Source organism: Salminus brasiliensis, chromosome 7 (assembly GCF_030463535.1).
Source record: "Salminus brasiliensis chromosome 7, fSalBra1.hap2, whole genome shotgun sequence".
Classification (NCBI taxonomy): domain Eukaryota; kingdom Metazoa; phylum Chordata; class Actinopteri; order Characiformes; family Bryconidae; genus Salminus; species Salminus brasiliensis.
The window spans coordinates 4,307,440-4,334,848 of record NC_132884.1 but is presented as its reverse complement, the minus strand read 5'-3'; the positions used below and the strand labels follow the sequence as shown (position 1 = coordinate 4,334,848).

Below are 27,409 nucleotides of genomic sequence, written 5' to 3'. Positions count from 1 at the left end.
TCTGGAGGAGTTCTCTGGAATGATGGATGCTGCTCCATCCAGTACATTTGGGATGGGATGAGTTGGGGGTGATGAGCAGGGTTGGTGATCATCCAACATCCTAACCTCACTTATGTTCTTGTGGCTGGATGCAATCAAATCCTCACAGCTTGAACAGAACAAAGTTCCAATGATTTGTTGGGAAAGTCTGGGGAAATCAGCGCTTGTTGAACACGTCAGTACTTTTTGAAGAACCTTTAAAGGATCTAAGGAACCTTCACTGAGGAACCAAGTTCAAGGTTCTTCACATGAACATCTCGACCTCATGAAACCAAGGAGTGAATCTTCGATGGCATCGTTCAAAGAATCAATTGACCATTTGAAGCAAGAGTGTGAACACATCCTTCTCTCCCACACTCTCTCCATCTACCCCACGACTTCCCTTCTCCTCAGCCGGCCCAAGGCCGAGAAATGCTTTCATCCACTGTTAACCCGGCACAACCCCGCTCCACTCGGTCTTTTGCCCTCCCTCTATCCTGCTCACTCCTCCAAATCCATCTCTACCTCTCAGGATTCCTTCTGCATGCACCCTCAGTCGGTCCGTCTCCTCCGCTGAGCCAGATCGGGTCAAGGTTTCCACTTAGAAGTTCTCAGGCTCTCGCTGAACGTTCGCGGATTCAGGAGCAGAGCCGTTCCCTATGATGTATAAATCATGTTTTGATCATGCAAGCCTTCGGGCCAGTTAGCCGAGGCAGCGAGAGGTGACAGCAACCCCGAGACTCAATAGCCGTGTCTTATCTCCCAGGGTGCGGGGATTGTCTTAGTAATTGCCTGACCTTTTGGGTGACAGTCATATCTTGATCCTTTATTATTTTCTTCTGTGCCCGAGATTCTCGCTCTCTCTGTCTCTTTCCTTCTCTCTTTCTGTCTCAACTACTCTCGTAGTCGGTCCACCCCAGAGTTCTTAATTATTTACATTAAAGTAAACACTTTTTTCTCAGAGACTGCAGGAGGAACACTCACTCTCATCCCTCAGACTGGCCTCCACAGTCAGTGTTAATTTTTTATGGTCAGAAGCAAGTGTAAAAATCGAAGGTGTCTAATGTTTGAGACATCTAAGGTAGCGTAGCTTTCTCGAGGTCTCCTTTTTTTAATTTTACTGCAGGTACAAACTCACTGGATAACCATGGTGGTTGGTGTTGCGCAACAGGTAACAACACTACCGGCCAATGAGCTGCCACAGCATGTGAGAGTTCTTGGGCAAGACTCCTAACACTACATTGGTCCACATCTGTAGTATGACTACTGTAACGTGTAAGTCGCTCTGGATAAGAGCGTCTGCTAAACGCCATGAAAAGTAAAAAAAAAAAAAAGTAACTAACTCTTCCCCCTTCCCAGCATGCACCGGATGTGATGTCAGAAAGTCGTCTGTCTGACATTAATTTTTAGTTGAAAATGAAAATCGGGTTGATGTCAAAAACCAGAAACCCAATGTTGTACAGATGTTGAATTGAGGTTGAATTGTGTTGGTGTTGAGACTGAAGTATAGGTGAGAGGAGTGGACATCCCTGTGGTCCTCCAATACTGAGGGTCTGGACCCGCTGCCTCTTGCCGAAGAAGTCAGGAAATCCATGATCCACAGGTAGATGGGATCTAGCACCGACAGACTGGACAGCTCGACTTGCAGGAGCCCCTGGATTGTTGGAGACGGACTTGAAGCATATAGGAATGCTGGGAACCTAATGCCAGGTGTGGGCTGGAGGGGTATAAAGACCCCCAGCATTGAGCTGTGGAGAAACTTTCTCTGGAGGAGTTCTCTGGAATGATGGATGCTGCTCCATCCATCCAGGACATTTGGGATGGGATGAGTTGGGGGTGATAAGCAGGGTTGGTGATCATCCAACATCCTAACCTCACTTATGTTCTTGTGGCTGCCCTCCCTCTTTTTGCTCCTCTCTCTCCCTTTCTTCTCTATCTATATTTCCCTATCTGTCAGTCACTCTTCACTTCCCCTGTTTTTTTCTTTATTATTATTATTATTATTATTATTATTTTTATTTGTATTTTTATGTTTATTAATAATAATAATAATAATAATATTATTATTATTATTATTATTATTATTATTATTATTATTTTTTGTAACTGAATATTACATCTGCAGTTTAAGGAGTGTATTACACTTCAGATCCATTTATTCTGATTGATATTCCTACCTGAGAACTGGAGGGAGTCCTTGTATTTCTCACTCTCGTCATAGGAAGAGCCGTCGTCGTCTGAGTACGAGCAATTAGCATCACCCTGATGGAGAAATGGAGTGAGAAATTAAACTGCAGTAGAAACGACAACTACCGGATCAGACTGATCTACACTCGTGAGAATATTAGAAGTGCTGCAACAGGTTCTTTGAGCAATTTCATAGAAGAACCACCTTCTGTTACCATATAGAACCATATCAGTAGTAGCGTAATAGAGATGTGTGATGAGAAGAACCCTTAAACCGCTGAAGAACCTTTACATCAGTTCCAGAACTGTAGTTCCCACAATCCTCAGAGAAACAGCTCTGAGTGTAGGTGTGCATTGTGATGTGAGATGTGAGTGAGTAGGTGGGTGGGTGGGGTTGCCTTGCCTCTGCCTGAAATCCCTCCACCAGGATGGCCACCAGCAGGTTGAAGAGCACATAGTTTCCAAATGTCATCAGAGCCACGAAATAGAGAGCAGCCAGAGGAGAGGTGGAGGCCATGCCGTTATACAGGACCACGTTCCAGTCCTCCTGAGTTAGGATCTACACACACACACACACACACACATATCCCCATAGAAACGCATTGATATACACCCCCTAGGCCTATTGGTTTATTAGAGTGGGTATTATTTGAATATTGCCTCATCAATTTGCATATCAATTCTGACTGAAACGCCCAAACCTCCCTATGTAATGTCACTCTACCGTACCTGAAACACAGTGACTATGGCCCACAGCAGAGAGTCAAAGTTCTTCCTGTCCGGCACCGTGTCCCCAGCCTCCGTCTTCAGACTGAACTTACAGCCGAATATGTGCATCCCCAGAATACTGTGGAGAGAGAGAGAGAGAGAGAGAGAGAGAGAGAGAGAGGGAAATGAAGTAATCTCACTTCTCACCTCACCTTCCCCTCCAAAAAAGTAATTTAGAGCACGTGTGTGTGTGTGTGTGTGTGTGTGTGTGTGCGTCCAGCTGTGTGAACATCATGTTGTGTTTGTTAGGATAAATGAACAGACTGTGTTTTGTACTCCTCTGGGTTTCTGGGTCAGCGTGACAGAGCTGTTGGAGGTAACAGTAGAAATACGCTCAGCCAGAGGTCTGTATGTGTGTGTATTTGTGGTGTATGTGTGTGTGTGTGTGTGTGTTTGTGGTGTGTGTGTGTTTGTGGTGTGTGTACGTGTGCCCCATGCACTGAGACAAATGGAGAAGAACATGCACTCCATCTGTCTTCATAGTTCACCCAGACAGAGCACTCTGTATCCTCTCTCTCTCTCTCTCTCTCTCTCTCTCTCTCTCTGTTTCTGTGGCCTTCTTTCTTCATCTCATCTGTTTTCCTATCCTGCTCACCTGTCCCTCCCTTTCTCTCTCTTTCTCTCTCTCTCTCTCTCTTTCTCTCTCTCTCTCTCTCTCTCTCTCTCTCTCTCTCTCTCTCTCTCTCCCTGTCTCTCTCTCTTTCTCTCTTTCTTTCCTCACCCTCCTCTCTCTCTCTCCTTCTTTAAATTCTCTCTCTCTCCCTTTCTTCTCTCTCTGCCTCTCTCTCTCACTTACTCTCTCCTGACTCACTCTATCTTTCTCTATCTGTCTGTCTCTTTTCACTTTCTCTCTCTCTCTCTCTCTCTCTCCCTCTCTCTCCCTCTCTCTCTTTCTGTCTCTCTCTCCTTCCTTTGTCTCTCTTTCTCTTTTCTCTCTCTCTCTCTCTCTCTCTCTCTCTCTCTCTCTCTCTCTCTCCCCCTTCCTGTCTTTCTCCTCTCTTCTCTCTCTTTCTCTCTTCACTCTCTCCCTCTCTCTCTTTATGTCTCTCTCTCCTTCCTATGTCTCTCTCTTTCTCTTTTCACTCTCTCTCTCTTTCTCTCTCTCTCTCTGTCTCTCTCTCCTTCCTATGCCTCTCTCCTTCTCTCTTCTCTTTCTCCTTCTTTCTTCTCTCTCTCCGTCTCTCTCTCTCTTTCCATCTCTCTCTCTCTGCATCTCTCTCCCTCTCTCTCTCTCTTTCCATCTCTCTCTCTCTCTCTCTCTCTCTCTCTCTCTATCTCTCTCTTTCTCTGTGTCTGACTGATTTTGAAGTGCAGTGTCCCAGAGAGACTTGATCAGAGTCGAGAAGCAGCTTACATCACGCCAGCAGGCTCTCTCTCTCTCTCTCTCTCTCTCACACACACACACACACACCTGAAGATGAAGATGAAGAGCATGAGCAGCATGCAGAATGTGGCCACGTTGTCCATCGTCTTCATCAGGACCACCAGCTGTCGGCGCAGAGCAGGCATGAAGCGCACCAGCTTCAACACACGCAGCAGCCTGAAGGTCCTCAGCACCGACAGACCACCATCAGACTGACCTACGATCTCACACACACTGCAGAGAGAGAGAGAGAGAGAGAGAGAGTGTGTGTGTGTGTGTGAGAGAGAGAGAGAGAGAGAGAGAGAGAGAGAGAGAGGTTGAGAGCACTGCATTCATATCTGAGGGGGCAGTTGCGGCCTAAAAGTTAAAGAGTTCAGTCCCAGCTTTGAGTCTACTACCACTGTCTGTTAGATGTTCACCACCCCAGCTCATCATCCCCAACTCCCCAACTCATCCCAATAGCAGTGGATAGAGCACCACCATCATTCCAGAGAACACAGCCAGTTCCACTGCTCCACAGCTCAATGCTGGGGGGGCTTTATACCCCTCTAGCCCAGACCTGGCATCAGCAGCATGGTGCCATTAGGTTCATGTTGATCTGCTCCAGACAGTCCAAGGTTCCTTACCAAGGTTCTTTACAAACATCTCCACAAACATGGAGATCCCTTCAATGAACCTTTTGATGCACCTTTATTTTTAAGAATGTATGCAGATCTGCTGACTGACTGATCTGACTATATGCCCACTTCGCTGACCCACCGGCCTCTAATCCACTGCAGGCCCCAATACTTCCTAAATCTGGTGTTTCTAAGTTCAAGCTTCAAGGAGGTCATTCTTACCTGATGATGACAATGATGCCATCGAAGATGTTGTAGGGGTTGCGCAGGTAGTTGAAGCAGCCGAAGGCACTCAGCTTCAGGATCATCTCCAGGGCGAACATGCTGGTGAAGACGATGTTGCAGATTTCCAAAACATTGGTCAGCTCCTCCGGCTGAGAGGCAAAGGAAGGAATAGGCAGGTGAGGAGAAACCACACAAGCACGGGCTGATCAGGCAACTTTGCAGACCCTTAGGACCTTTAGACTGCTTTAAAGGGCTTCTAGCTTTAAAGGGCATTTGGATGCTTGTCGTTCATGATGGAACGAGCTTCCCCTGGGTGTCCGAAAGTCAGAGTCGGTTGCTGTCTTCAAATGCAGACCGAAGACCCACCTCTTCCAAAAGAACCTGAGCCAGGTGTAGTGCCGAGTACTGTGGTCTCCATCCTGACTGACTGTGTTTAGTAGTATCTAAGCTTAAAGGGATCGTTTGGGTCCTAGTAATCAATTAGCATCACCATAGCAACCACATGCAATGCCATAGAAACCACCTAGCAACTACCCTGTAACTCCATAGCAACTACTTATCAGCCACCTAGCAACAGTCTAGAAATCTTTAAACAAATTCCATAGCAATTGTCAAGCAACGCCTTACCAACCATCTAGCAAGACCATAGAAAACACCTAGCAATGTTATAGTAACCGCCTAGCAACTGTGACTAGCAACCAGTGATACCATAGCAACATCTAGTAACACTATAGCCCCCATGTAGTAACCACTTACTAGAAACATTGCTAGAAACCGCCTAGCAATGTTATTGCAACCACCTAGCAACTGCCTAGTAATCCCATAGTCACCACCTGGGCGACCATAGCAACACTCTAGCCATCACTAAGCCATCACTTTTCATAGAAAACCATTGAGCGATACTATAGCAACATCTAGCAACACCAAAGCATCCATCTAGCTACCACTTAACAGCATCACTAGGTAGCCAGTGTGCTCAGTGTGACCAGCTAACACTAGGGGTGATGTGGGGAGGACGACCACCACCAGAGCAAGGCCAATTGTGCTCTCCTGGGCTCCAGCTGCTGATGGCAAGCAGCATGACCCAGGATTCGAACCAGTGATCCAGTGATGGACACAATAATGCACAGGGTTTTGCAACTCTAGGGTGGCCTAACTGTCTAACTGCCCTATAAGTTCAGATCTTGGCCACACTGCAGCCTTCCACAGTCAGAGGTACTAACTGACTTATGACGACCTATTCACTCTGAATCTGCTCCCAGAACATCCTCTGGGACTTTGCGAAATTGAGGAAAGACCTCACGCAAAGCACAGACAATATCAAAGTCAGTTAAATTCCTCAACTTTTCTCATTATCTCACACAACTCTTAACACACACTCGAGGCACTCCAGGTGTTTTGTCCCCTCCGCGAGCCGGAGGAACATTACAACAGAAATCGGCAGTAAGCAGAACTGCTTCGTTGAGAAATTGACCCTTGACGAGAAGTTGTCCCTATTAGCTGGGGAAAAGGGAACGAGGAGCCGCCAAGCCGCAAGGAGCCGAATCACCGGGCCGAACACACAGCCTTTACAGGGGAGAGAAAGACGGCAAAACACATATCTAAAAGAAAAAATGACAATAATCCTCTTTAATTACTGCTTTAAAGCTGCAGGCTTGGAAAAAAAACGTGCATAGACGTGTGCGCACACACACACACACACACACACACACACACATGCTCAGACACGCCACTCTCAGACCGTGGGGTTGTAATAAGCTTTTCATTACTGAGAACATATCAGACGGTGTGGAGCAGAAGACTCCTCTCAGCAGACTCCAGGTTATTAGATTACCGTGAGTGAGGAGACAAATGACTAACGAATGAACACATACCCCCTCCACACACACGCACACACACACACACACACACATGATGTGATAGGTGGCAGCAGGCGGGGGGGTGGGGGTGGGGGGCACTTATGTCTCAGAGATAGACTCGGACGGTATGGAAAAACACAAGGTTTGATGTTGTTATCTGAGCTTTCATCTTCCCTCCCTCTTCCTCTTTTTCTCGACCTCCCTGTGGTTCTCAGCCAATTGAATCTCTCTGCAATCAATGCCCTCTATCGATCCGGCAGAGCGGAGGTTTAACAGTGTCACAGTGTGTCCTCACACACACACACACACACACACACACACTATGCTGATGGCAGCATAGAGGAACTAGGAAAGTGAGTGCATAAAACACTTCCCCACCTCCATGCAGTTGCTAGGCTGTTGCTATATGATTACTAGGCTGAAACTGTTTGTGGTATGTGGTTGCTAAGTTATTCCAGGTGGTTTCTATGGTGTGGCAGGTGGTTGCTGTTGTACCCCTTGTGCTGGGTTCTGTGTTATTTGTGTACTTGTAATAGCATCCCCATAGCAATACCTTAGCAACCACAGTGCACCCAGATGGCACCCACCATAGCAACCTTCCTTAGAAACCCACCATAGAAAACACCTAGCAACACCCTAGCAATCCCTAAGCAATTCCATAGCAATCATCAAGCGACACCATACCGACCATCTAGCAACGACTTATCAACACCATAGCAATCATCAAGCGACACCATACCGACCATCTAGCAACGACTTATCAACACCACAGCAACCACCTAGTACACCATAGCAGTCATCTGACAACACCATAGAAAACCCCTAGCAATGCTATAGCAACCACATATTTACCCCATAGTAACCTCCAGGATGCCATAGCAACACCCTAGCACCAATAACTTCCATAGAAAACCATTAAGCGATACTATAGCAACATCTAGCAACATTATAGCACCCATCTTGCAACCATTTAGCAGCATCACAGCAATTATCTGGAACACTATAGCATCCACCTAGCATTGCTAAAGCAACCACCTAGTAACCCCATAGTAACCTCCAAGATGCTATTGCAACACCCTAGCAATCACTAAGCACGTCCATAGAAAACCATTAAGCGATACTATAGCAACATCTAGCAACACTATATCACCCATCTATCAACCACTTAGCAGCATCACAACAACCACCTGGGATACTATAGCCTCTACCTAGCATTGCTAAAGCAACCACCTAATAACCCCATAGTAACCACCTAGAATGCCATAGCAACACCCTAGCAATCTCTAAGCACTTCTATAGAAAACCATTAAGCGATACTATGGCAACATCTAGCAACACTATATCACCCATCTAGCAACCACTTAGCAGCATCACAGCAACCACCTGGGACACTATAGCATCCACCTAGCATTGCTAAAGCAACCACCTAGTAACCCCATAGTAACCACCTAGGATGCCATTGCAACACCCTAGCAATCACTAAGTACTTCTATAGAAAACCATTAAGCGATACTATGGCAACATTATTGCACCCATCTAGCAACCACTTAGCAACTGCATAGCAACAGCATAGCAACCACCTGTTATATCAGAAGCAACTCTCTGCTGACTCTCTGATGATACACAGGAGTCAAGCTTGCAAGGCTGGCTGTAGTCTGTGAAGTCTTGTGGTGATGCCATGGCTTAACTCCAAGACGAACAGAGATAGAGAGGCCTTCCCTCCCTCTCTCTCTCTCTCTCTCTCTCTCTCTCTCTCTCTCTCTCTCTCACTTTGTCTCTGTCTACTGCATTGCTCTGAACGTGCAGGCAGATAACGTACAACGCTGCAGCTGGAGAGGAAGCGGAGAAGAAAGGAAAGGTTGAGCGATGCTGGCAGAGACAAAGAAGGATAGAGGTGTGTGTGTGTGTGTGGCTGTGTGTCCTTTGCTAAGAGTGTTTTGGTGTGTGGTCTCAAGAGAAGGAGCAGGTGGAGTTTGTTTGCTCTTTCTTCATCATGCAGAAATCCACTTGAAGACTTTTACAATCAAGGGAATGGAGTATGTGTGTGTGTGTGTGTGTGTGTGTGTGTGTGTGTGAGGTGTGTGTGTTCACCTGCTCATGATGTTCGATGCCCATGCTGATTGTGTTGATTAGAATGGCGATCATGATCCCCCTGTTGAAGTACTTGCTCTCCACAATTCCCCACAGTTTGATCCTCGTCTCCATCCACAGCTCTCTACACTTCCCGCTGCACGCCCCCTCCCCTTTCTTCTCCTCCGACTGGCCGGCTTGCTCATCCGTCTCCTCCACCGCTCCATCCTCTGCTTCCTCATTGGCTGATGTGCCTACAGGTCCCACCCCGTCGCTGAGCATAAGGGCCGTGGTGCAGTGAGGGCAGTCCTCAGAGCCAGAGGTGACGGGAAGAGCTGCGAGGCCTTCTGGAGGGGCGTTCTCAGGCTGAGCGTGATGTGGGCAGTGGAGAGCTATAAAGGAATTATGACACATTAAGACACTTAAAGCTTCTGAATTTTTATACATGTGTGATTAGTAGTAGTAGTAGTAGTAGCAACAGTTGTAGTACTAGTTTTGGCAGTAGCAGTAGCAATAGTAATAGTATTAGTAGTAGTAGCAGCAGTAGTAATAGTGTTTGTGATAGTAAAAATAACTAAACGTAATTGTGGTTGCAGTAATAGTAGTAATAGTATTGGTAGCAGTAGTTATAGTAGTAATCATAGTAGAAGAAACAGTAGTAGTAGTAGTCGTAGTAGCATTAGTGGCAGTGATAGTAGTAGTAGTAGTAGTAGTAATAATAGTAGTAGGAGGAGGAGGGGTAATAGTAATAGTAGTAGGAGTAATAGTAGTATAAAAAGTAATAGTAGTCGTATATACTACTAATAGTAGTAGTAGTAGTCTTAGCAATAGTAGCATTAGTGGCAGTGATAGTAGTAGTAGTAGGAGTAATAGTGGTAGTAGAAGGAGGAGTAATAGTAGTAGGAGTAATAGTAATAATACGAGTAATAGCAATAGTAGAAGTAATAGTAGTAGTAGCAGTAGTAGTACTAGGAGGAGGAGGATGGGGTAATAGGAGGAGGACGAGTAATAGTAGTAGTAGTAGTAGTAGTAATAGTAGTAGCAGTACTAATAGTAGTAGTAGTAGTAATAGTAGTAGTAGCAGTAGTAGTACTAGGTGGAGGAGAAGGATGGGGTTATAGGAGGAGGACGAGTAATAGTAGTAGTAGTAGTAATAGTAGCAGTAGTAGTAGTAGTAGTAGTAATACTAGTAGTAGTAGTAGTAAAAGTAGGAGTAGTAGTAGTTATAGTAGCAGTAATAGTAGTAATAGGAGTAGTATTAGTAGTAATAGTAGTAGTACTAGGAGGAGGAGGAGGGGTAATAGTAGTAGTAGTAGTAGTAATACTAGTAGTAGTAATAGTAAAAGTAGGAGTAATAGTAGATGTAGCTGTATTGATGAAATAGCTGGTGTAATAGTAGTAGTATTAGTAGTAGTAATAGTTGTGGTAGTAGTAGTACTAGGAGGAGGAGTAGGGGTAATAGTAGTAGTTGGAGAAAGAAAAGGTAGTAGTAGTAGTAGTAGTACTAGGAGGAGGAGGAGGATGGGGTAATGGGAGGAGGACGAGTAATAGTAGTAATAGTAGTAGTAGTACTAGGAGGAGGAGGAGGGGTAATAGTAGTAGTTGGAGAAAGAAAAGGTAGTAGTAGTAGTAGTAGTACTAGGAGGAGGAGGAGGATGGGGTAATGGGAGGAGGACGAGTAATAGTAGTAATAGTAGTAGTAGTACTAGGAGGAGGAGGAGGGGTAATAGTAGTAGTAGTAGTAGTAGTAGTACTAGGAGGAGGAGGAGGGGTAATAGTAGTAATACTACTACTACTAGTAGTAAGAGTAGGAGTAATAGTAGATGTAGCTGTATTGATGAAATAGCTGGTGTAGCAGTATTAGTAGAAGTAAGAGTTGTAGCCATTTCAGTGCAGCTGATCATCTACTCATACTTCCTTCCACTCAGCCTTTCATTGCTCCATCCATCCACTCTCTCATTCAGTCATCCGTCTCGCTACTCATCTCTCCAACCTTGGTGATGTTTTTGAACCCTCTCTCCTCCGTTGATGTTGGCCCTGCCCTTCTGTTCCCGGGTGGGAGTGAGTTCGTGGGGGCGGCGTCGAAGGGCCCTAAAGAGGGCAGCGGAGCGCCGGCGGGCCTTTCGGAGGATGTGGCAGGCCAGCTGGAAGAGTTCCTCATAGCAGTCACCCGGCTCGGCCAGAGAGGCCAGCGTGCTGGACGAGAGGCATGCTGCCCGCTGCTCCTGCATCAGCTGGTGTTCCCGCTGCTTCGTCTCGGAGAACTGAGTCGCTATGACGACCAGGCACAGATTGATCATGAAGAAAGAGCCCACCTGTCAAAAGTGTTAGAGATGAAAAAGCAATGAGAGTGTGTGTGAGTTTAAGAAAGTAAGACAGAGAAAGAGAGGGAGGTTATATAGATGAGCAAATACAACTGAAAAAATAATAATTTGAATTAATTTGAATTAATAATAATTAATAGAATTAATAGAAATGCAGGTGTTTGTGAGGAGAAACTTAGAACAATCCCACATTTCACACTAGGACAAAAGTCTAAAAATTAGCATCAGCTGTAGCACATCAGCTGGAAATGATTAGAACATCCAACAAGCCTCATATCAACTATATATATATATATATATAAAATTAGGTTTGGGGCTGTCTTTCTGCAGCAGAGCATGGGAAGCTCTCTATCATAAAATCCACTATAAATTGTTTCATTGTATTGTTTCAGAAGGCCATCAGACCAAAAACCGAAGCTGAATCAGAGCTGGACCATGCAACATGACAATGAGCCAAAACATTCCAGGGAATTCACCAAGAAATTGCTCAGGTGGGTCAAAGATTCTGAAAGACTGGGTATCTCACACTTCCTAGAAGTTACCTAGAAGACTGGCCCCACCACTTTCTACGACCCAAAATGAAAATGCTTTGCATGAGGTTGTAGGTGGGAAGATGGAGTCAGCATTGTCTGTACAGACTGCAGATGTTTTCCGGGACCCTTTCAGATTGAGTCGCTGACCAGTATACAGTACAAGATTACGCTTGGGTCGAGTCAGGTCGAGTGGGGTCGGATTGAGTCCAAAAATCAGAGCCTGCCTCCCTCACACAAATCAGTTCTCTCTCCAGCTGTCGACTCCGACTGATGAAGAAATCTGCAGACTAGAGCCAGGCAGCACGGACTCACATTGTCAGCCAGGCTACAATCGGGTAAGAATCGCGTAGTGTAGCCTCCTAGCTTAAAAAGTCCTGGATGATGGGATGAGCAGACTGATAAAAATGTCCTTAAATCAGTCCCCATCTCTTCAGGGCTAAGCAGACACTGCCGGCATGGCTGTCTTTTGCTCTCTCGCTGCCACCCACTCACACATCAACAGCGATGTCACGGGGTTCGGACAGAATCCTCGACAGGTTCATTACAGGGCCTGCACAAGCCACAATGCTGTTCCCTTCACTGCTCAGAACACTGAATTTAGTACGGCTGGCTTTGGGTCTCTCCACCCAGAGCAAGGTTCAAGTGCATTGAGGCCACTGGGTCAAGGGTCAACACACATGCTTCGGCTCACCTGTTGATGACAGGTAGCATTAGCCATCCCAGCGTTAGCCAGTTTAGCTTTTTCACTTGGCTGGAAATTCTTGGCATGCAGCTAGACTCAATTTAGCTAACCGATGCTGGCTAGCAAGACAACAGCTAATCCTGCCTGCTTTTGCTGGAGTAACTATCTCTACTGTCCAGGGTAGAAGGCTTTTTACTAGGTTTTGGAGGAGCTTTGCTGTGAGGATTTGACTGCGTTCAGCACCAAGAGAGAAAGAAATTTGGGCTTCTGGGGAGTTTCGAGCTGATGGGACCCGAAGCCAGACCCCCTCTTGCCAGGTAGAGGTTGCGAGTTTTCGTCACGAGAAGGAGAAGGGAGAGGCGTGGTTTTATCGTGCATAGTAATGGAGAGGAGGAGTTTCGTCGTGGTCCTTTTACCATTACATAACTCCATAACTCTTAGTGAGGCCAGGATGTTGGATGATCACCAACTTATCATCCTCAACTCATCTCAAAAGTACTGGATGGAGCTCCACCATCCATCACTCCAGAGAGCACAGTTCCTCCACTGCTCCACAGCTCAATGCTGGGGGGCTTTATACCCCTCTATAGCCTACGCCTGGCATTAAGCGATTGCGAAATACGGTGAATGATGGTTGCTGCTCCATCCAGTACTTCTGGGATGAATTGGGGGAGTTGGGGATGATGACCTGACCTTACTAACACTTGTGAAGTCTCTAAATTCCAGATTTTCCAGATTCTCCAGGATGAGTAGGATAATGGACTTGATAACGGACATGTGTCCATTTAGAACCTTAATAAATGGGAAAAAACGTCTTTGAATTACAGGTTTTCCAGATTTTCCAGGATGAGAACCTTGATAATGGACAAGATAATGAACTTTCATTGATAATGGATCTCCATTTATAATATTACACAATGTAAGACACACTAACACCAGGGGTTATATTAATAGCTAAATCTGCAATCTCAGTGGTTCAACCGCCCAACTTTTCCAAGAGCTCGCTAATGTCCCTAGAATTTATTATTTTATTATATAATTATTATTATATTTTTGCAATTTTAGCAATTTAGTCCTAAATTTGTTAAATTTTCAAGCTGTCCAGATTTTCCGGGACAAGGTGAAACCCTGATAATAGGCTTGGACAAAAAACAAGCATGTGCGCATGTATTTCTATTAGTTCAGGTCTGCTGTTGTTCGTGTAGGCGATTTTCGACAAGTCTTCTGCTGGGTGAGTGATGACTGGTGTCATTAATAATAGCTGCGTTATTAAAATAGCATCCTTTAATAATGGAATAATTCTTTTTGCTAATGTATGTCTCTGAAGAGGGTGTCCTTCTGTAATGAATCGTTTGAATGCTTGTTTAAGCTCTGATTGGGTACCTGCATGACTAATTGTTTCTCGGTCGTGCACACACACACACACACACACACACATACATAGCTCGATACACTTTCATTCAGCCACATAAGCATCAACTCGCCATTACAACTCTTCAACAGGCCTCTGAGGGCTAGAGTGGACAATCAGCTTCGACTACACAATGGACGCTAAAGTGAAGTACCTCTGATTGGGGTTCCTGAGACTAAACGGAAGCCAAGATGAAGTATAATGAGCAGCACTATGTGTGTGTATGTTTGTGTGCAAGTATGTATGTATTTGCATGTGTGTGTGAGTGTGTGTGTGTGCGCTTGTGTGCCGTGATTGCCCATCTACGTTTTTAGACCAGACTCCGCTACAGCTGGAGACGGAGGAAGCAATGATTGGACATTATCGTTCTCATTGCATTTGCATTGTGAGATGTTTGTGTGTGTGTGTTTGTGTGTGTGTGTGTGTGTGTGTGTGTGTGTGTTTATGTGTGAGTGTCTGATTGCCTCTCATGCTAGCTTCTCCTACAAACCCCATGACTGTCGTAGTGGATAAGGGCAGGAATGAGACCTGATGAGATGATGTTCTGTCATGTTTATGTAGGTCTAGACCCTGTAGAGAAGTACTGCCAATAGAATAGGACCATCTGGAGCAGATGAACATGAACCTATGACTGAGCTAGAGGAGAAGAAAGCCCACCAGCATTGGGCTGTGGAGCAGTGGAGGAATTGTGCCCTCTGGAATGATGGATGGTGGAGCTCCATCCAGTACTTTTGGGATGAACTGGGGGAGTTGGGGATGATGAGGTTGGGTGGTGATCATCCAACATCCTGACCTCACTAACACTTCTGTCGCTGCATGCAATCAAATCCACCAAAATCTAGCAGAAAGCCTTCTTCCCTGACAGTGGAGACAGCCACTCCAACAAAAGCAGGATAAAGTCATTTTCAATCCTCTTGATTTCGTAAAAAGAAACGAATGATGAATGAATGAGTAGGTGTCCAAATACTTTTGTCCGCACGCTATGGTAAAAAAAAAAAAAAACTGAATGCCATCGACGATTTTACGCTTTCCCAAGCTGCTTTATGCAGATTTATACTGATCTGATGCTGGTTTGGTACTGGTTGATCGGCATACCAGTCTTCATAACACATCATACACTGGTTTGTCCTGACGATCAGCATTAAAATCCCACCATATGCTGGTCTACGTTTTTTTCCCCTTCACATAAGCACCGTAGACCGTAAGACCAGAAGCTTCCATTAGTTGCTAGCCACATTAGCACATAGCCCACACTTCAATTCTGCACTCTCACAACTACACTACAGTCATCTTTAACATCAGCTTCATGGGCCCTAAAACAGAACCCTGTGGGACTCCACAAGACATGCTTAATGAATTTTGTCCCATTTTTTGGGAGAACTGTTGCTTTAGGAAAGCTTAAAAAAGCTTTCTCCACATACATACACACCAACGCAAACATATGCACTCTCACACACATTCACACACACACACACTGCCTGAGGCTGCCTTACACTTGCTCACACTCATAAAAGAGAATGACACACTGAAAAATGAGCCACGCGATTCTATCATTCTTATTCAAACCTGCACATAAACACTCCCGGGCGATCCGTGCAAGCGAGAGCATCCGTGGGCAGATACACTCTGGAAGCATGAGTGTGTGTGTGTGTGTGTGTATATGTGTGTGTATGTGGCGGACCCCTGAGCCATTTCAGTGCGACGCGAAGCAGCTGACGGAAACATGACTGATGCGTTCAATTTCAACCTCCCTGCATGTGCCTTTAAAACAACCAACCGGCAAGCGCCTCATATTAATGGGAGCGATTATAAAGGGAGATTACACAGCTTGTGTGTGAGAGTGTGTATGTATGTGTGTGTGTGTTTTGAGGCATATCCACGTGCAGAAAAGCCCCCCAAATCATTTTACAGCAAATATGAAGTCTTGGGGGAAACGTCTGATCTAACGGACTCCTCCGACTCAGGCTGTCCTGAGGGCATCAGAGCTTTTTTAACATTTGGTGTTTTTTTGCTGCCTTTAATAAATGTAGCTGTTAACACACTGAGGCCTTTTGTTCACGACGGCACGGAAGGTATTGAAGGCTATGAAGGTATTACTGTTCCACGGAAGGAATTCTAGGCCGAGCCACCCGCTCTGAGTTGACATTTCGCATTGTTTAGGAACTGAGGCGGAAAAACTTCGCTTAACCCCCCTCCAATGTGTGACCTGAGGGCTTTTTTTTCTGGAGTGTGCATGGACTTAATGGACTGAGAAGCAAAAAAGCTTGGTCTTCATGGATGAAGCTGCAATGCAATAAAGACATCTCAAGTTCACCCACGATTAGCTTGTTCAAAAAAAACTCTTGGCTCGTTGAGCACTCGGAAAACTACATCGCCACTGTCGCACGAAAACCTTGTATCGTTTCTCACTTTTCACCATAATGCCAATCTCGGACTTGTTCTTTACATTGTGTAGCAATTTCTTGATGAATGGACCAATAGAAATGCTCCAGAATGCCTTTTGAGCTTCGAGTACGGCTCGGCCCAACCCGCCATCCCTCAAAATCCACGGAAGACGAGCGTCCAGGCTTTTTACTGTCCTGCACCGAAGTGGTGGAACAAGCTTCCCCTGGGGGTCCGAACAGCAGAGTCCAACGCTTACTGTCTTCAAACTCAGACTGAGAACCCTCCTCTTTCGAGAGTACTTGGGCAAATAGCAGAGTACTATGGTCACCTTACTGACTTGTGTTTAGTAGAATCTAAACTAATCTTTGGATTTTTAGTCTATTCAAACTAGCTGAGGTTTTTCTTGGGTAAATAGCAAAGCACTTTTGTAAGTCGCTCTGGATAAGAGCTCTGCTAAATACCTTAAATGTAAATGTAAATGTAAATGAATGGCCTGGAATACATCGTTTTTACATCGTCTTCCATTGGAGGTCATGCAGATTTCTCCTTGGCCTGTAAAATTGCCATTTTGGAGATCTAATGGAGGTCTAATTTCAAAGCACATTAAAAGTCATACTCCTCGGTGTAATAATAATGTGGACTCCAAACAAACAACAGAATAGCACTGAGGAGAATACTACTCTCTGAATTCTACGCTGTAATCAATGTGGAAATGGGAATTGCTCTTCAGAGAAAACCAGGCTGGCAGAACAACACAGCGATATTTATGAAAGCACTGAGGCGATTCCCCACCGTTTCATGATTTGAGTTCTGGCCACTTATGTAAAAAAAAAAAAAAACTACATAAATAAATAATAAATACTGTCCACCAAACAACAAAACAATCTGTATACAGGTTTTAGAGTTCCGGCAACTGCCAATAGTATAGGACTGTATGAAGCAGGTAAACATGAACCTGTTGGCACCATGCCAGATGTGGGCTAGAGGGGTATAAAGCCCCCCAACTGTGTTCTCTGGAATGATGACTGATGCTCCATCCTCATCCAACATACCCTTGTTGCTGAATGCAATCAAATCCTCACAGCAATGCTCTACAATCTAGGAGAAAGTCTTCTTTCCTGGACAGTTACTTCAACAAAAGCGGAAGAAAGTTAGGAACAAAGAATGAGCCCGGTGTCCCAATACTTTTGTCCTTTTATAATCATAATATAACTTATAATATAATATAACAGGGAACATTTTTGTATTTTTTTTGTGGCAACTCAGAAATGATCACTGTAGTGATGTGGGCGAACTCCTTTCGCAGATCGTCATGGATACCAGAAACCTGGAATATTACTTTAGCACATAGTCATTCGAAATATGTTGCAACAGCCTTTCAGAACCAACACATATCCGATTAAACAGGTGATCCAGCATTCAGAAAAGCGATCCGCGCCAGCGTACGGCCTGAGCTCCCGAGCCTTCCGAGGCCTGCGAATGTGCCGCACTTCTCCCCTTTTTCTTTTTTCCTTCAGAAGATATAAATGTATTCCCATGCTGATTGCTTATCTGTCTCCCTTAACACTGTTCTATCATCCCTCAAGAGTGACGCTGCCCTTCCTCCTATCCTGAGTTTATTCCTTCATTTTCTGCAGGTGAAGCCACAGAGCGCCGCTGTCACACTCATTCAATCCTGCTGATAAACACTCCCAGGTGAACAATGCGGCAGAGAGTAGCCGTGGGCAGATACCGATGGAGTGTGACCGGTTATATGTGTGTGTGTGTGTGTATATATATATATATATATATATATATATATATATAAGTGTGTGGGCCTTTGGACCGATTCTGCCAGTGTAAGGGGTAGCTCTAGGTCAAGGCCTCCTCCTGCCACCAGGGGGGGCCCCGAGTCACACCCGCCAGCAATTAAGCTATATAAGACTCAGTTGCCCACTGCTGGATCTCAGAGCATATATGGCCCCGGGTGTGGTGCGTTGGGCTGGCAAGACTCAGGGCCTCCCACTGGTGGCAGGATGAGGCCTTGACCTAGAGCTTCCCTTTTACAGGCAGACATGAAGCAGCTGGATGTGTTCAATTTCAAGCTCCCGCATGTGTGTTTAATGCAGCCAGCTTGGTTATTAATCCGAGTGAATAGGGAAGAGAATAACAGGTGACGGAAAACTGCTCAGATGGCTCAGATACCTTTCTGACATCACTCCCAGAAACTGCTATATAACATATAGCTAAACCTAAAGGTAAGGTACAATAATTCTGACTGTCATATTGAACATTTAACTTTTTTCTGTCCGCCAGCATTTTCAAAATTCACAAAACTTAAAACTAAATGGAAAAAGCTCACAAATGAAAATAAACACACACACGCACATGTTCAGGGAATAGAGATCCACTCAATGTGAAAATACAATTAAGAGTGCAATTAAGAGTCATTTGCAATTTGCAAGCTGTAAATAATATTGTTATTGCTTTTTTACTTTTATTTATATTGTGTATATATTGGTAATTTATCTACGTTTTTGTAACTGAGTGTCTTGCTATCCCTTTCTGCTGTGACACTGAGAATTTTCCCACTTATCTTATCTTAAATGACGTCGTATCGAGCTGTAAGTCACATGATTCTCTCACCAGTTGGCACGGGTGCAGGTCCGTGACCACCCATGAATGGCTCTGTAATGAGGTGGCAGTTATTTAGCTTGAAATAAATAAATAAATACATAAATACATAAATAAATAAAATAAACAATCGCAACTTTGGAAAACAGGACCCCTGACAGGACTTGTACCTTTGTCCCCTGACGGATACAATAGTGGTCCACTGTGCACAGTGTTAGTATAACCTGTCCAAAGACAGGCAGGCCAGACAGGCTGTACAGCACAGGGTGTGCTGCTGCTGTTACCTAATGTTCTGTACTACTGTGGGAACCAGTACAGACACACACACACACACACACTCACACACACACACACTCCCAAACACAATCACAGACAGACATTGACGATTTCATTGATAAAAATATCTCACATATTATTTTTGTCAACTGAAGGCCATTAAAAAAGCCTATCCTGCATATGTTGGGCTAACTGAAACTACTGTCCAGGGATGAAGGCTTTCAACTAGCATTTGAAGCATTGCTGCGAGGATTTGATTGCATACAGCAGTAGCGAAGTCAGGATATTAGCCTGGATGATCACCTACCCCGTCTCCTCCCCAACTCCCCGACTCCCAAAGTCTGCCGATCCCAAAAGTATTGGATGGAGCACCAGCCATCATCCCAGAGAGCACAGCTCCTCCACTGCTCCACAGCTCAATGCTGGTCACGTTAGAGATGAGACACACTGTGAGTGTGTGCATTTGCACATCTGTGTCAGCAATAGGTGCAACTTATTAGCCGAATGTGTTCATTAGAAGGGGTGTCCACAAACTTAAGGGACATATGGTGTACTCAAGTTAATGAAAGTGAATGTATTCATAATGCCTTATTGCAATTATAAGTTGTAAGTGTGTGTGCACATATTATACCTTACATAACACAGGCATGCAGGTGCCATGCTTTTGAGATCACTTATACACACGTTTGAACACACCAACACACACACACACTCAAAAAGAGAGTGAAAGAGCTGTTGGAAGCTTGCCTTAGCCAGGTGGACTCTGCCAGTTTCTCTCATGATTTAAATGCCCTGGCACCAAAATCCTACCTAATCTTCTACCCTGGCAACTACAACGCTCCAAGGGCTCTTAGTCTCTCTCACTGTGTTTGAATGTGTGTGTGTATGTGTGTGTTGATGGTAATGCATTTTTTAACCATGTTAATATTCACCTCTCAGCAAATTGGAACAGAACGAGAGTTTTCAATTTAAAAATACTCAGCAAAGAGCAGAACATCTGAGGCTGAAGCTCAGGCACACCAGCTTCTCCTTCTAGAACATGCAGAGAACCCTGAAACTCAAGAATTGTAGAAGCTCGTAGTGTAAAACGCAACAAAGTTTGAACTCTAATGATGCATTGGCTACCAGGCACCTGTGTCGACCAGCATCACACTGAAGTGGTGAGGAAGAACCATCTACCCACCCGGAGAGAGCAAGGCCAATTATGCTCTCTCAGGCTCCAGCTGCTGATGGCAGGCAGCATGCCCTGGGCTTCCAACCCAGCAATCCACGGATCAAAGCGGCAGACCTCATAAATATTTATGTACACTTTTTTTCCACTCCTCCATGCAGAATTCTTTCAGCTGTGTGATGTCTGAGGTTCGAGTGTTTTTTTAAATCACCTCACAGCATCTCAGTAGGATTACGATCTGGGATTTTTTTGACCTTCAGACCTATCCATTCCTTTTCATTCGAGCCATTCCTTGCTTAATTTAGTGGAGTGTTTTGGATCATTGTCATGTTGCATGGTCCACCTTTGCTTCAGCTACAGTTTTTGAACAGATGGTCTCACCTTTTCCTCAAGCCCCCTCTATTCTTGAATCTATGATGGAGCATAATACTGAAGTAATGTGGGAAGAGAGAGAGAGAGAGCCGTTTAACCTCCCGGAGAGAGCAACGGCAGTTGCACTCTCTTGGGCTTCAGCTGCTGATGGCAGGCGGCATGACCCGGGATTTGAACTCATTGATCCTCGGATCATAATGGCAACGACTTAGACTGCTCAGATGATTCAGAGCAGAAGAAGCATTTTTGGTTTCAATGTCAGGTGTTGGCTAGAGGTGTAAAAAGCCCTCCAGCGTTAAGTTGTGGAGCAGTGGATTGCTTGGTAGCCTTCACCTTCCCAGCACTGGAAGCATCATGTGATAGGGGGAGTCTTAGATAGTGGGTGGAAATTGGAAATGACCATGCTTCCATTGATTAGCAGCTGTGATTGTACTGTAGATTCTGGAAGTAAAGCATGCTGGACAAAATGTGTACTCTCTGGCTGATTCGTGGAACCTCCTGAAAGAAGCATGACCTGACGGTGAAAGCTTTCTCTACTTACTATGATGAGCAGGATGAAATAGATAAAGTTATAGAAGGAGTGAGCATCCATCACGTAGTACATGATCTCCACCCAGCCCTCCAGAGTGATGACCTAGACACACAAACAGAAAAACAATAAAAACGTGTTAGCGAAAGGTTGAGGCATGGACGCTGATGGAAGTCAAAAAGTTTGTGGACATTCCTTTTTTTTTTTTTTAAATAGTGAATTTGCCAACTTGCCAAATCCTTCTTTTCCACTTTAGAAATCCTAATCAAATCATTGTTTTCAACATCAAAGCGTTTGTGGTTTTCCATAGCTTTGATCAAGGCTTCAAATTGTGTCTGTGTTTAAATTGAAGACTTCCTGTAGAGCGCTGCTATGAGCGACTGTCAGGCCAGATAACATGCCTATGTGGGGCCTGTATGGGTAGGCCAACTGGGAACCAGAACATTTTTTACTTTGGGTTCCATGTTGGCCCAACATATGGATGCCCACCAGGGTCAGTGATGGGACCAGGAGGGGTTGGACATGGGACATCTGGATTGTACACTGCACATGGGCCTATGTGAGATTAGGGTGGGCTGTAATGATGGGGCGCATTTGGGTCCCAGTAGAAACGCTTGTACAAACCCAGTCAGAGCCCATGCCCACCTGGAACCCACCTGGAACCCACCTGTAGCTATCAGCTTTCTGCTTTCCGTTCACTTATTTCTATTATCAGCACATGATTAAGCACTCAGTTGTAACAGGAAGCTCTTTCTAAACCAGCTGATGCTTTGTATAAATCATTGATTCGGCGCTTGGCATATAACTGTTTTGTAATTACCAGGACATTAAACATCTGCTGGCCACATTTTAAACATGATTTCAGAAAAGGCTTAGTTCCACTGCAACGCCTGACCTGGTGATGGCCTGGGAGGGTTTCTGACAGAGTCAGAATAGGACTCTCTGGAGTAGGTAAACATGAACATAATGGAATCATGTCTAATACCAGGCGTGGGCTAGAGGGGTGAAATGCCCCCCAGCATTGAGCTGGGATGAATTGGGGAGTTGAGGGGATGATGAGGTGGGGTGATAATCGCCCAACATCCTGACCTCACTAAAGCATGAGGTTTGTCGCTGAATGCAATCAAATCTTCACAGCAATGCCCCAAAAGTAGAAAGTAGTAGTAGAAAGCCTTCTTTCATGGACAGTAGAGACAGTTAATCCAACAAAAACAGGATAATATTTAATAATTTGGAAGAAACAATGAATGAACAGGTGTCCCAATACTTTTGTCAGTGAGGTGGTGTATGAGGTTGTTATCAAAAAAAGTCATTCACTTTGATGGTATGACGGAATGTTGTTGATATGAGATGATACATCGATTCATGCTTTATATGACCATGGACACAAACTAAAAAGGTCACAAAAGGTCAATTTTGCCTTCAGCTTGATCTTTAAAACACACACACCTGGAATATCACAATCCAGGCGTATCCAATGTTGTCAAAGTTGATGGCGCCCTTGTGTGGGTTGGAGTAACCCGTGCGGCAACGGGTGTAGTAGCGGTTCCAGTTGACACAGAGTCCTGGGACAGCGCCGGCACTGGCGTTGAGGAGGGGTTCAGCAGCCAGACCCAGAGCCTGCCGGTGCAGAGCATCCTCCACGTCCAGGCAGCAGTCTCGCCCCCCCTCGCGTCGTGCTGGGATATCACTGCAGGACATGATCCCATTGTCCTGTGGCAACGAGCAGATGAAGGGCCGCTCGTCTTCCTCATCCGGAGAGTAATACGGAGTAGGCAGGGCCATGCCGGTAGAGCTGTGAGAGAGGGAATTGAAAGTGAGGGGTGAAACTTGGAAACACTGCATTTTAAATAGTTACTGACCAGTCTCAACAAGATCTGTGATTTTAATCCAGTATGAATTTGTGATGTCTTTAGTAATTCGTATCTGGGAGTCATTTCCCTCTATAGCTGTATTTGAGCTGGATTACTTTTACTGAATGAGGCCCAGTAATGTAGTTGTGTAAGGGATTTGACTGCTCAGTTTTTTTTCCAGAACATATCCTTGGTCTTTGCCTTTATGGCATTTGTCTGATGCTCTTATCCAGAGCGACTAACAGTCGAATCATGATACACAGGTAGGAGAATGTAGAGTTAGGAGTCTAGCCCAAGAACTCCTACTGGTGAAGTGTTGTGAGCTTGGCTGGCCAGAGAACTGAACAAACCCCAATTTGCCACAGGAAAGACAATGTTATTCACTACACCAACCAATTTATCCAAAGTAACCCAGATGACCTGGATTTTAACTGTCCAAGATTTTGGTGCTTATTGAACTGTTGATGTAACCGATTGACCACCTTGTGTCCCTTCTACTAGTGATTGCAAACTCCAAGGCCAGAAAATAGACCCTAGATCAAATTGAGGTCTAAGGGCCTCAGTGTAACCAATTGACCACCTAGTGTCCCTCGTAGTCCATGGCCAGAAACTAAATTCAAGGTCAAAATTAGATCTGAAAACCTGCTGATGTAACAAATTGACCAGCTACTGTCTCGCCTCCCAGTCAATGCAAAATCCAAGACCACAAACTACATCCAAGATCAAAATTAGGTCCCGGGACCTGCTGATGTAACTGACTGACCAGCTAGTGTCCCTCCTACCAATTACTGCAAGGTCCAGAGCCAGAAACTAAATTCAGGGTCAACATTAGATCTGAAAACCTACTGGTGTAACTAATTGACCAGCTACTGCCTCGCCTACCAGTCATTGTAAAATCCAAGGCCAGGAACTAGATCCAAGATCAAAATTAGGTCCAGGGGCCTCGATGTAACTGACTGACCACCTAGTGTCCCTCCTACCAATTACTGCAAAGTCCATGGCCAGAACAAAATTCAAGGTCAAAATTAGATCTGAAAACCTGCTGATGTAACTAATTGACCAGCTAGATCCAAGATCAAAATTAGGTCCAGGGACCTTCTCATGTAACTGACTGACCAGCTAGTATCACACTTACCAGTAACCACAAAATCCATGGCCAGAAAATAAATTCAAGGTCAAAATTAGATGCAAAGCATGAGTGTGCTTTTGGCTTTGTAAGCTTGGTGAAAGTGTTGCCTACAGCTAACCACAGTTTGGAGTGATGAGTAGCAGGCCATGACAACTCAGGCTCTGCTCTAACTCTCAGATCTGTATTATCTTGCAGCCAACACAAGCAGCAGTGTTGATACACAGTGCTGATAGCACAAGCTAAACACGCCGATAGATGAAAGCCAAAGAGAAGATCATGCTAGAACTCAAGAACCGAAGGCTATTCGTCATACAAGGTTTACTAGCATTGGCAGCAGTCACGTAAACCATGGTTCAGATACTTCACTAGCTTGTTCTTCAGGACTGTGCATGAGGAGCTCACTATATTATGGTGCTAGCTGGCACGGTCAGTGTGTTTGTCTCTCCAGCAACACTTAGCATCAAAACTTGACCAGCCGTGACCAATTATGGCGAGCCTATATTTCACTTTAGGAGCAGCAGCTGCAGCAACTATGGCAGAATGCTCAAATATGGAGAAATTAGAAGCTCCTACATTCATACACTTCTACCCAGCAAGAACTGCCTACCATTTAGGGTCATGAGGTTCTCAGCCACCACTGTCTGCAATCTGTTTACTGGTCAATTTCTGACCATACAACTTGTTGTTTGGGTGGTGGGCCAAGATACTGGTAGGATATCGAGCACAACAGTGTGGCCGGGGGTTTTACAGACATCTGTGTCACTTCTAGAGAATTGAGAGTTGTCCACTTCTGAAAAACTATCCAGTCTGAAGTGAGTCTATGATCAGAAAATGACCATTTATAAGGGGTTGGTGATGTCAACTGCAAACTGGGCATGGCCTTGCAAGCAAGGTGGCACCGCAAGGCAGGGGTTTCTAAAAAAGTGGCTGGTGTAAAGGTATTATACTGTACATAAGATGGGTGGGCTAAACCGGTGTGGACAGAGATCAGCCATAACATTAGTGCCACTGACTGGTGAAGTGAAAAACATTGAGTACCCTCATCTACAGGGGATTCATTGGTCAGGGGTGGGATCTACATATTAGGCAGCAAGTGAACAGACAGTTCTTGAAGGTCATGCGTTAACAGCAGGACAATTGAGAGACCAAGGGGAGATTGTGATGGCTAGACGATGGGGTCAAGACATCTGCAAAGCATCAGGATAGGTCTTGTGGGGTTTGTTCCCACTATATTGTGGTCAGTACCTACCAAGAGTGCTCCAAGAAAGGACAGCTGGTGAACCAACGACAGGGTCATGAACACCTAGGGCTCATTAATGTGATCCACAGAGGTCCCATCACACAAATTACAGGACTTATGTAGGATAGCACAGTGGTGTTGTGGAGTCCGTACCCGGAACAGTGAGATGTGTTAAGTCAGTACATGGGGGACCTAGTCAATATTAGGCAGGTGGTGCTAATGTTGAGGCTGTTTGGTGTATATTAAAGGTAAATGTGGACCCTTAAAGATTCATTTTCCACTAGTAACCTTCTCTCCAGGATCCAGATTCCACCACTTCCATTATGCATTATTAAAATAAGATGCACATCAACAGTAAATGACAATAACGCACATTTCAGATTCCCGAATGTTGAACCAGGGGCCGAAACGTTCAGCTTATTAGGAGCTGTTGCCATCAGCTTTACAGCAGCTCAGCCCTGTCACCCCAAAACGTCTAATCACCATCCTCCTTTTACAACCAGCATCAGCTCAGTCATGGCAACCTGAACCCGCCATATGAATCTAATGAGGCAGAGCTGAACCAGAGCCGTTGCAAAAGTCACTTTCGCTGCTGCTGCCAGAAGATCTTACACTTCCGAAAAAGTTATGTTCCAGGAGATGTATTTCGGATTCTGGCCTCTCAAAATTTCAAAGTGTTCGAGTTTGTAGCTCCTGGGGCTGTACATTCCCAGCAGTCATAAGCCATAATATCAGCATGTAATTTGCATAAATGAATATTTCTCCAAAGTCCAAAATAACCAAAAGCATCTGCTGGAACAATTCCTTTACCTTCTTACAGCAACATTTCTAGCAAAGTTTAACCTAGTCTTCAGCTTCAATGTGTTCTCCTGTACTTTATTAGTCTTGATTCATGCTAATGCTAATGCTAGGGGGAAAGAAACAGGGTCCAGCATTGCTGGTCACCAGCAAAGACCAGCAGATGTGTTTTAAACGACCAGCACCACATCACCACCAGGCCAGCATTAACCAGCTAACAGCTATGCTAAAAAAAAAAACACCTCAGTTTAGCGCCTGCGTTGTTAAGCCGCAGTCACGCTAGCATTTGTGGTCAGCATTTGTATGGCCTTAGCAAGGCAACCATGACCAAAGCTGAACCAGAGGATTGGCACCAAAAAAGTCGCTAGCTAACCCCCCAACCCTGCCAGCATTGGCGAAGAGCTAACTGGCCGAGGAGCCTTCCATACCCATAGAAACATATAAACATAGATCTAAAAAGTTTGTGGACACCCCTTCAAATAAATGCCTTCAACTACTAAGTTGCACCCTTTGCTGACACACTGTGCAAATGCACACACACACAGCTTTGACTAGTCCCTGTAGAGTGGTACTGCCAATAGAATAGGATAACTCTCTGGAGCAGATCAACATGAACCTATCGGCACCATGCTGCTTAACGCTGGGCGTGGGCTAGAGGGGTATAAAGCCCCCCAGCATTGAGCTGTGGAGCAGTGGAAGAACCGTATTCTCTGGAATGATGGTTGGTGTCCCATCCAACTTTTACTTTGGTGATCATCCAACATTCTGACCTCACTAACTCTCTTGTCGTTGAATGCAATCAAATCCTCACAGCAATGCTCCTCTAAAATCTCGTAGAAAGCTCCAACAAACGCAGGAGAAACTCAAACTTTTTAATACCATTGATTTCGGGGGGAAATAAGCAGGTGTCCAAATACTTTTGTCCAGTGGATACTTACATATATGGACCTATATTGTGAAATTTATGTCAAATTTTTTTATGATAT

The 27,409-nt window shown here is 44.9% G+C and overlaps 1 protein-coding gene across 1 annotated transcript in view; it reads right to left on the bottom strand.

Moving 5' to 3' along the window:
• The window catches only part of cacna1ib (calcium voltage-gated channel subunit alpha1 Ib), a 144,601-nt gene that overhangs the window by 70,327 nt on the left and 46,865 nt on the right, over positions 1-27,409 (bottom strand). Inside the window, exons 5-13 of the mRNA XM_072683504.1 lie at positions 22,853-23,198; positions 21,416-21,508; positions 11,101-11,422; positions 9,129-9,499; positions 5,176-5,327; positions 4,385-4,570; positions 2,935-3,052; positions 2,609-2,764; positions 2,196-2,280 (exon numbers count right to left, since the gene is read on the bottom strand). Of these exons, the coding sequence (XP_072539605.1) occupies positions 2,196-2,280; positions 2,609-2,764; positions 2,935-3,052; positions 4,385-4,570; positions 5,176-5,327; positions 9,129-9,499; positions 11,101-11,422; positions 21,416-21,508; positions 22,853-23,198 (1,829 nt within the window). The remainder of the gene's footprint in view (positions 1-2,195; positions 2,281-2,608; positions 2,765-2,934; positions 3,053-4,384; positions 4,571-5,175; positions 5,328-9,128; positions 9,500-11,100; positions 11,423-21,415; positions 21,509-22,852; positions 23,199-27,409) is intronic.